We start from the raw sequence: 11,214 nt of genomic DNA on the forward strand, positions 1-11,214 counted from the left end.
CACACATGCACATGAGTAACACTTAATAGCCTGCCTTTTTGCATTACCTGATTATTATTTATAGGATTGTAGTTATTATTTTAGTAAATCTAAATGATTCTTTGGGCTTATTTAAACCACATACTGTACACACACACATACTGTACAGATAGATGCATAAACTAAATTAACACATCTAATTAATAATCAATACTCTTTTTATCATTATTCTATATTTTATTTTTATTGAAGCATCATTGAAATATGCTGAAGCTACGTGAACCAGCACAATGTTTTATTCATTCTGGAATCAAGTCAATTAAAAATATTTATAATCACTATAACATCTTAATATATTATCAGTATATTTTCCCTCAGGAAATCCTTATATATATATATAATTATATATAATCCATTCATGTCATTATATAAATTAGATATATGTGGCTATATGTTCATGTGAAAATACAGAAACAGACTAAATACAGAAACAAATTGAAATGTTTACATTAAAACATATTATAAATCTCACACAGTGTAATATACACCAACACAACTCATCCCAGCACTGGGCTAGAATATCAGGATCTGCTGCTTGAGGACGTTACGCACTGTTCAGATCAACTCTGAGAGATTTGCAGGTAATGCTCTGGCTTCTGAAAAATAAATTACATATATTATTATATAATATACATATATGTAAAATAATAAATATAATTTGTAAAATATATAAAAAAAAATTTAAACACACTTCAAAAGGTGTTTTTAAATATATTTTATTTAATCAAAATAATACAATAAAAACTGTAACATTGTGAATTATTACAATAATTTATATATATATTATTAATTTATTTTTATTTATTTTTTTATTTTTAATAACGCTGAAAATAATACAATAAAAACTATATTAATACAAAAATAATACAATAAAAACTAAAATTTTTTTTTATTTATTTATTTTTAATAACGCTGCTTTAAATTTGAGTGGAAACTGCAATAAAAATAAAGGTTATATGTATGGTACTTTATTTTTGCTTTTCATAAACGGAACCATTGATAACATTGATATTGTATGTTCTATTATTATAAATTTCAGAAACTGATGAATAGAAAGTTTAAAAGACCAGAATTTATTTGAAAATGACATTTTTGATCCCTTTTGATCCAATTTAATGTGATTGAATTAAACATACAGAAAAAACAGACTCTTTTGTTATAATATATATATATATATATATATATATATAAAATATATATAGTGATATATATATACACACACTTAAATATATATGGATTATATGCGAGTCTGAAAATGTGACACAGGGTCATTACCTGAGCTCTTCCAGGGCGAATTTGTTTCGTAATCTGACATCCTCACTGATCGGGTACACCATGAGGATCATGAGGCCTGTGGTGATGCAGGCCACCGGGGCGGCGCCGATGAGCAGTTTCAGTGTGTAGACCACTGGAGGGGGCTGTCTGCACGCTCCTGTGTCATACCCAGCAAACCTACAACAACAACAACTGTACATTCAACTTTCATGGGCTATATCCTGTGCACAAATAATCATACATTTACTGACTGGTTTCCAAATATCAAATTCTCAATATTACAGTGTTTACCAGTAACCAGTAGTCAGTCATGAATCATTATTTCCAGAGTAATGAAAGAGTGCTCTCACTGTAGACAGAGTGTGGACACCCCAAGAGAAATGCCTGCAGCAAACTTTGTGAAGAAGGCATATAGGGAGTAGAAGATGGCCTCGTGTCCCTTTGAGTTGCGGTTTGCCAGTCTGAAGTCATCCACTACATCTGGTAACATTGACCTGAGCAACAGGAAACGCAACACGGCAGAGGCATCATTCATCATCTCGTATTAAACATTGACATTGGTACCATAAAGCCAAATCCTCTTTGTAGACGGCACATAAAAACTGCAATTTACTCATTTGGGGCTTTTCCAATCAAGCAGAGTCTATCTTTAAAAACCAAAAAATAGCATGACCCTGCCATGAAACCTGTTATTTGGAGATTACTGGTTATTAAACCTATATATGAAGGTTAAAGCTTGGCCGGATAAAATAAACGTTAGCGATACGTTCTTTATGGATATACAACTTGAGGGTGAGTAAATAAGTAAAATATGGAAACAACTTGAGGGTGAGTAAATCATTTTTCATTTTCATTTTTGGGTGAACTATCCCTTTAAATGCATGACATAAACTACACTCAAACTATATTTATCATAGCCACAACAAAAATGAATCTACGCATTATTATGCGCTTTAAAACAAAAAAACACAAAGTATTGCGTTTTAAAAAGTAAAGTAGTGCAAAGGATGCGTATTCTTTGTTTATGCATATAGTGCCGTATTGAAGACTCACCATGGTAACAAGAGAGAAGCAGCCACACTAAGCCCAGACGATACGGCCACAACATATGCCACTATCAGATTAGGGATGAACACCAGCATCACTGTGAACGGCATGATCCACTGCACGGATGACAGAAGCATAGGCATTAAACCCTTTATAGTTGCAATGAGTATCTTTTAACTTCCAGAAATGTATAATGCATTTGATAAACATTTTAAAATGGCTCTAGTCATAAGGACAATGGGGCTAAACTAAGGCGCTACTATTTTCATGATTTGTAATCACAACATTTTTTCTTTTGTCAAATCAACTTAAATAATTTATCTGGTTCAGATAACATAATATTGTGAGTTTGTGCTGCGGATATTCTTAATCATAGCAACGAAACCTCAAAAAAAAAAAAAAAAACGCTCTCAAGCGCCCAAAGCACAGCGTCTTCAGCAGAGCGTCTGGCGTTTTTAGCCCGCTGAAAACGCTAGACGCTCTGCTGAAGACGATATATATCGTACAGAATATCCTCAGCACAGTTTACTTGTAACTGATTTCGCAGATAATTTATTTCATACTAAAAATGTATTTTTGGTCGGTGTGGTTTTGTCCCGCCCTTCTTCCACTCTGATTGGACGGCTGGGTAAAAAGTAGGGCTGGGTATTGAGACAAATTTCACAATTATGTTCAATTCAACTCAATTCAATTCACAACGCAGCGCTCTTCTCTTTAGCTGCGCCAGAGCGATCTCATGTCACAGCGCCAAAACGCTATTTGTGTTTTTGAATTTCTAAAGAAAATGGACGTAATTTGAAAATTGAGACTTTGTTTCATATCAATAGTAACAAAGGACAAAGATTATTGCGATTTTTTGGATGCGCGCAGCCGCGATACAATGTTCCATTCATTCAAATGAAACAGGATGACTAATCGATTCTTGAGATTTAAGAATCGATATCGGTTCGTAAAAATGAGAATCGATTAATATCGAGAAATCGATATTTATTACCCAGCCCTAGTAAAAAGTGACAGTGATAAGCGCTGCGTTTTATCCAAAGTTGAACATTTTTAAGGCCGTGTGTCCACCAAAGCGTTTTTCCACGTGCCTTGTTTTCAATGGGAGCGCCGCGTTTTTTAAACGCCATGAGCGTAACGAGGCGCTGAGCGTTTTTTTCACGCTGAAGTGCCGTTTTTTATTGGTCTCCGAGAGCTGAAAAATGCTCAACTTTGGATAAAACGCAGCGCCCATCACTGTCACTTTATACCCAGCCGTCCAATCACAGTGGAGGAGGGGCGGGACTAATACCACACCGACCAACTGTCACAACATTCTCTCTGTACAGCGACATCAACCAGCAGAGCTAACCCAACAACATGGATAAAAAATACATTTTTAATATGAAACACTCTCTACGAAATCACTTAAAAGTAAACTGTGCTGCGGATATTCTGTATCACAGCAACGAAACGTCTCAACGGAAAAAACGCTGCGCTGACAAAACGCTCTCAAGCGTCACAGCTAGGCGTTTTCAGCTGGCTAAAAATGCTTGGGTGAACACACGGCCTAATTGCTGTTTCTAATATGGTAGTATCCTTTGATAATTATAACTGAATAAAGAGTCATCCAAATAACTGATTAAGATATATATATATATAACTGAGAATTACTGTAATGCCGCAGAATGCTGCTGTCTTCTTCCCGAACTTCTCAAGGAACCACTGCCAGAATGGGATACTCACTGCTGCTGACATCTGGGAAGATATAGAACTTCAGTCACATGTTCATTCTACCCAAGATACACACATTAGAGAACGTTAGAGAACGAAGAGAATCTGATGACAGGTCTATTGAAATGGATATGACATCAGCAATATCTGTTTATTGAATAAAGTTCATAGTGGCGTCAGCTTTAATCAGGTACTCACTAGAATGGTCAAAACAATGTTCTGAAAGTGATCTCGAAGCTCCACTGCATACGTGCAGAACAGCACAAAGTTACTTTGAATCAACTGCAAAAGGAGACATAATACAGTTATAATGATGGCATTAATGAATCCAGCCCAAAACACTGTGATTAAAGGAATAGCTCACCCAAAGATGAACGTTTTTGGAAATAGCCAGAGTTTGGACTAAAATGAGTGTGAGTAAATCATTTTTGGGGTGAACTATCCCTTTAAGAAAACCTGAATGCTACAATCTGGGAATGTTTTTAGAGTTTCAAACATAATGAAACTGTGTATATGTTGCTAATAAATATAATAAGAGAATGAAGAATAGAATGAAATTCTGGAGGGAAAGTATGTTACCTGGATGGCCACGGATATGAAAAGGAAAGCTGCCGTGAGAGTGAGGTAAGACCCGTGCTTCATGACCAAAATAAAGCCCTTATGGAAAGGAATGGCTTTGTCCGTTTTAGTAGCGTAGGGATCTAAAGCAGATGGAAAAGCGGAGAAAACACAAGTTAGATATGTTTTCTGAGGCACAGTGTGTGTGACACTATTATGACACAGTTTATTCCCCCCAAAAAACAACTACATTCACTGGGACGCAAAAATATATTTTAGACAGTTATGCTGCAATTTTCCATATAATTAAAGAGTGAAAGACACTTTCAAGCTAAGAAAAAAAAGTGCGATTAAATAAGTCTTCTGAAGCCATTCTTTAGCTTTGTGTGTACTGCAAGTTAGAAATCACTTAAGTAATTTATATTTATAAATATAATTTGCACTTGCATGTATTCAAACTTGACGCCGCGTATGCCACATTTGAATATAAGTGAATGGATTTTGGTTTTGTTCTGTTCACTTCACACAAAGCTATTATACACACTACTAAATTTGGAGTCAATATGGATGCAAAAACAAGGGTGCATTAAATTGATCATAAGTGACGGTAAAGATTTACATGTATACACAAGATTTATGTATTTTAAATAAATTATGTTCTTTTGTACTTTCTATTCATCAAAAAAAAAAAAAAAACAAATCCTGAAAAAATGCATCACGATATCCAAAAAAAACAGTACAGTTGTTTTTAAAATGGAAAAACAACAATAAATGTTTCTTGAGCATCAAATCAGAATGATTTCTGAAGCATCATGTGACATTACATGAATAAATTAGATTTATATATATATATATTTATATACATTTAAATAGAAATTTGTTTTAAATTGTGTTAATATTTTACAAAATAATTTTTGTCAAAAAAAAAATGCAGCTTTGATGAGCATAAGAAACGTTCTTTCACAAGCAATAAAAAATCTCAAAACCCAAACTTTTGAACGGTTGGGTATCTTCAGAAAACATAGGATATACATCTAAAAAAAAGTTAGTGTGTGTAAAGTTAGTGTGCTACTATTAGTGTGTTTAACAGATATCAACAAATCCAAACTTCTCTTAAGACTGTATAGAAAAGAGCATCGTGCATCTCCTCTTGTATTCCACAGAAGGAAGTCATTTGGAAATGTAAATGTTTGGGGCAAACTCTTCCATTCGGATGCAATGGCAAAACAAATGTATGCCACATGATTACTGCACATGCTCACCATCTCTCTCTTTGACTCCCAGAAACATGACCACCGTACAAACCAGAAACAGCCCACCGATCACGCCGGCAGCGATCATGTACACTTCCTTCTGTAAAGACAAACAGACTGTGAGAAAACACATTTCATTCTATCTAGGAGTAGTTCACTTTTTAAAAAAAAAAAAACACTTTTGCAGATAATTTACTCACCCCCATGTCATCCAAGATGTCCATGTCTTTCTTTCTTCAGTCGAAAAGAAATTAAGGTTTTTGATGAAAACATTCTGTGTTGCGCGTTCGTGACTCTCCAGTTCGATTCTTTTTACGAGTCATTTCGTTCACTTTGTTCGTTGAATGAACCAAATGACTCGAAAAAAGATTTGTTCAATTTGATGAACGAGTTCGAACAGGAGAGTGACGAACGCGCATCGCAGAACAGAGCAAGGCGACCATTTGTGCTTACAAAACTTCCAATCGTTTCGCTTGATAAGAGCCTTATTTATCGTCTGGTGTCGTTTAAAGCCCTTTGAAGCTGCACTGAATCTTGCTTTTGGACCTTGAACAGTTTAATTCACATTGAAGTCCATTATATGGAGAAAATCCTGGAATGTTTTCATCAAAAACCTTCATTTCTTTTCGAGTGAATGGACATCTTGGATGACATTGGGTTGAGTAAATTATCAGCAAATATTTTTTTAGACGTGAACTACTCCTTTAATCTGTGGTTGTAGTTTTATTCCAGTAACGTTACATGGCTGTCATGTTCCAAATTCATTATATTAATTTGGGTGTAGCGGCTGTTTCAGACGTCCTACTGTATGGTCTTGTAAATTTAAGCGAGCTCAAATTAGGTGTAACCCCAGAAAAGAGGAACTTTTCAATCTACTTCCCCTAAACAGGAACTGCTCTGCCCTAAACAACCTCAGGATTGTTTGCTATTTTTCCACGGACCGCGGCAAGCACTTCATTATTGTTCCAGATCAAAAGAGCCGTTCCAGAGGAGGCGGTTGGCGCACCCTTCCATCTCTCCGCCTTTCGGCCCGGCCACAGAAGAATGCGCAGTGACACGGTGCGTGTTGGACTCAGCCCGGCCGCCTCAGAGAGCATTAACCAGAGAGACGCTCTGCAGTCCAGCTCCAAATAGCTGTGGGCCTTCATGCTTCTCCATCATGGGTTTCCACTATGGAAACCCTCAGCCACATCCACAAGCCAAGCCTGTCGGTTCACTCACAAGTCGGTTTTGACTGACATCTCGGCTCAAAATAGATTTATAAACCCCCCAAAACAAGCACATTTATTTATTGATTCTGAGGAGGACTCTGATGAATAAAAATTGATCCTCTGAAGGTCAAGCTCTAGAAATCCATTTCTCATTAAGTTTTGAAGGGTTTATGGTTGGATGAAATCATGATTGATGATTTCATGGAAAAGTACTTTTTTTTAAATCAAAATATCAAAGCATATTACATTATATTATATTTGAATATATCAACAAATGTTTTAATGAATGAAACTGGTGAAACTCGAAAAATTTGAATCTCGTGCAAAAGTTCATTTATTTCAGTAATTCAACTTAAAAGGTGACACACTAATATATTATATAGACTCTCTGCATGCAAAGTGAGATATTTCAAGCCTTTGTTATAATTTTTGATGATTATGGATTACATCTATGAAAACCTTCAATATTCTAATTTTGAATTAGGGTTTTTTATAGCTATAAGCCATAATCATCTAAATTATAACAAATAAAGGCTTGAAATATTTCACTTTGCATGTAATGAGTCTATATAATATATTAGTTTCACCTTTTAAGTTAAATTACTGAAATAAATGAACTTCTGCACAATATTCAAAATTTTTGAGTTTCACCTGTATATCGAATAGTCCGTCTTGACTCTCTCGTGAACGCGCATACGACAGTTGCTGGAAGCCAATGATTATAGTTTGTAAAGTTTTAAATATTTTTAAAAAATAAAATGAATAAAGCCTTTTTTTTTTTAATCGTACAAAAACCCATTGCTTCGCTTTAGAAGACATTTATTAACGTATAGATTACTTTTATGATGGATGGATGCGCTTTTTGGAGCTTCAAAATCTCTATTCACTCCCATTATAAAGCTTGGAAGAGCCAGGATATTTTTTAATATAACTCAGATTGTGCTCGGATGAACGAAGAAAGTCAAATACACCTAGGATGGCTTGAGGGTGAGTGAATTATGGACTCAATTTTATTTTAGGGTGAACTAATTCCTTTAAGTTCAGTGGTTCACTAGTGCACTTTAAAGGGATACTCCACTTTTTTTGGAAATAGGCTCATTTTACAACTCCCGCAGAGTTAAACTGTTGAGTTTTACCGTTTTTTAATCCATTCAGCCGATCACCGGTTCTGGCGGTACCATTTTTAGCATAGCTTAGCATACATCATTGAAGCGCACAAGACCATTAGCATTTCTCAAAAAAAAAAAAAATATATGACCAAAGTGTTTCGATATTTTTCCTATTTTTTATTTCCTACATTTTTACTATTTTCAGGCGCTGCATCATAACATTACGCTTGCTGCACTCATGTAGAGTTTATACGTTACGTCATAACATTACGCTCGCTGCACTCATGTGGGCAGTAGAGTTTCTTGATTATTACGCAGGAATGAGAGTTTTTCCCCCAAAAAAGTGGAGTATCCCTTTAAGGTGAGTTTTACTGTAATCAACTGTAAAACGTGACTGTGACACGTACAGCATGAGACAGGAAGTCCTGTGATAGCGCCAGGGATCTGATGACCTCTGTGCCACTGCCATTTGTCAGGTGACCAGTCGTCAGGTTGCGATGCGGACAGTGCTTCAGAGTGTGTGCGCTCGCTACAATCTGACCCTGAATAGCGGCACCGACCAGCGTCCCAAGCACCTCCACCGTCATACCTGCACACATGCATGCAGAACAGAGGTCAATCATTCTCTACGTTCAATGCAGTTCTCAACATACAGTAAGCACTTGGCAAGCATTCATTGTAGGATTATTGGAGCACAATGAAATCTATCTAGAGCAAATCCAAACATGGGTTTAAAGATGAACGACGTCGTCTGTGTCGCTGTAAGCTTACGGTAAGCTGTAGCAGAGTCCCTCTCTCGCTGGTCGGTGCTCAAGAACATGGTCAGGGCGGAATAAGGCACATGGAAACACTGCAAGATTAAGAGTCAAATACAAGACAAACAGTGATTAAGATGGAATCTGAACACTCAAATAAATGTCTGATTAAAATGCAATACATAATTGCACAAAAAAATGAAATAAAATGTAATAAATATATGCTTAATGTGAAAGAAATTTTTTTTTCATACTAATTTTACAACTATTTATACTAAATAGTTATACTAATATTTTTTACAACTAAACTATTAGTTTTTGCTGCACTTTAGGTTGAGCAAAGATTCAATTATGTCTGTATTATAGCTTCTTCAGACCAGGTTTTGGTTTCTAGTTTTTTTTAATTATGGTTTTTATAAAGAGCCAGATAGTAAAAAGTTCTCATGGAGGTTAAATAGGACCATCTATGGTTCAGGCAATAAAGTTATTTTTGGTTCTAATTGGATGCTTTATGTTTATTATTACAGTACGGAGAGTTCTGTACGCTCTCATACAGTAAGTGATGATCTAAAAAAAAAGGCAAGCAAAATGATGATTTACAGCATGTACATTCATCAGTGGTTTCATAACTATCATCGTTCCCATTTGTATTAGGTTGTATATAATAAAAACTAAACATAAATCAATGCTATTCGTTTTAAGAACAGCATGTTCTGTGTGGGCTACTGATAAATGTGCGGTGCAAAATCAATATTTGCCAAAGTACAGCAAACCTTCCTTGAACTTGCTTACACATTGCATTGCATGCTTACTATAAGTGTGCACTACTTCTAATTCTCACGAAAGCCAAGTCAGCTCTGCGGCAGACCAAACGGCTACCAAAATAAATCTAACTACAGAGTGCTTCTCCAGCAGGGCTTCTGTTTCTTAAGAGTTGTCCATTTGACTTCCATTAAGGGTTTTGATTCTGAGTAGCTGGACGATTTGTTTGTTTAAACACAAACCAAAGCTTAATTATGAAAAACGGACTAATTAGAATCATGTAAACTACCGGTATACTACAACCTTATCCATGTACTGTAGCTACACTGGTGTTTCTCAGCTTTGTGCTTACAGACAATGAAGAACGCTAAAAGAGGAAAGCAGCATTTATCCTCTCTGGTGGTTTCGGGCAGGTTGTACCATGTACTTATCAAGTAGTTAGAATGACTTTTCATTACAGCGTAGACCAATGTGGTCAGAACGGCTTCCCCACTCCAGCACTTATTGGCGGGTTATTACGGAGGACAGAATGAGCCAAGCCATAGTAACAAAGGATAGAAACACAAATAAATCATGGAAAACTAAATCATGGAAAACATGCAGAAATAAATCATGGAAAACATGCAGAGATCAAAGAGGCCGGGCTATAACCTAACCACCACACTAAATTTTGTTGACAAGCATTTTTAGCAAGATTAAATTAACATGAGAAGCAACACTGCATCAGATACACTACCTATTAATAGTTTATAGCAAATCTGCTGGATACTTACTGTGATGAGAGTTTGGTAGAGACAGTAAAAGCCCAGATACCAGATGAACCTCCCATTGGTAAAAGGTGGGACAAACCAAAGGTAGAAGTAAGAGACCACCACAAATGGAGTGCAGCCCACCATCCTGGAGGAGAAAAGGACACAAAAAAGTGTAAAAAGACAAAATGTCAGTAGCACTTTATTTTACATCCCTTTTCTCAATCTACATACTAGTATGTACATATAGAAATTACAATAACTAGGTAGTATCCCTGAACCTACCCCAAAACCTAACCTTAACCCAACCAGTACATTGTAAGTACCGTACATGTACTGTAAAACAAAGTGCAACCAAAATTGTTGATTATTTAGTGATGGTGAGATATCAATGTCCAATTTGAACACATTAAATAGATCTTCTGAGTATGATTATCAGTATGCACATGATTGAGAATGTGAAAACAAACAAATGTTTTTAGGGACAACATTTCAGGCAAAAGTCATCTGGTCACTAAAAAGGTGCTAAATAACATTGTCTTCAATAGATGTCCTGTGGTTGATCTCTCATTTTAGCTTCTGAACTAATCAATATAACCTACAAAGGGCAGCTTGAATATCATTTTAAAGCTCCAGTGCACATTTATAGCAGATTTGTGTATCTGTGCATCAATGTTGTCTCTGTTTGTATGGACGCTACAGCAGAATGAAGGAATGGTCATCTAAAACAGTGACGCACGCAC

At 35.8% G+C, this 11,214-nt stretch overlaps 1 protein-coding gene across 3 annotated transcripts in view; it reads right to left on the minus strand.

Moving 5' to 3' along the window:
- Window positions 1-227: 227 nt before the first annotated feature.
- The window catches only part of mfsd2b (MFSD2 lysolipid transporter B, sphingolipid), a 24,617-nt gene continuing 13,630 nt past the window's right edge, over window positions 228-11,214 (minus strand). For all 3 annotated transcript variants that reach the window (XM_039690175.2, XM_089118880.1, XM_089118881.1), the window contains 11 exons: window positions 10,496-10,619; window positions 8,977-9,055; window positions 8,613-8,794; window positions 5,895-5,985; window positions 4,654-4,775; window positions 4,273-4,356; window positions 4,015-4,098; window positions 2,368-2,477; window positions 1,665-1,808; window positions 1,315-1,491; window positions 228-635 (listed from right to left, as the gene is read on the minus strand). In XM_039690175.2, coding sequence (XP_039546109.2) covers window positions 584-635; window positions 1,315-1,491; window positions 1,665-1,808; window positions 2,368-2,477; window positions 4,015-4,098; window positions 4,273-4,356; window positions 4,654-4,775; window positions 5,895-5,985; window positions 8,613-8,794; window positions 8,977-9,055; window positions 10,496-10,619 — 1,249 coding nt within the window. In that variant the 3' untranslated portion in view covers window positions 228-583. The remainder of the gene's footprint in view (window positions 636-1,314; window positions 1,492-1,664; window positions 1,809-2,367; window positions 2,478-4,014; window positions 4,099-4,272; window positions 4,357-4,653; window positions 4,776-5,894; window positions 5,986-8,612; window positions 8,795-8,976; window positions 9,056-10,495; window positions 10,620-11,214) is intronic.

Source organism: Pimephales promelas, chromosome 13, assembly GCF_988280905.1.
Source record: "Pimephales promelas chromosome 13, fPimPro1.hap1.1, whole genome shotgun sequence".
NCBI lineage: Eukaryota > Metazoa > Chordata > Actinopteri > Cypriniformes > Leuciscidae > Pimephales > Pimephales promelas.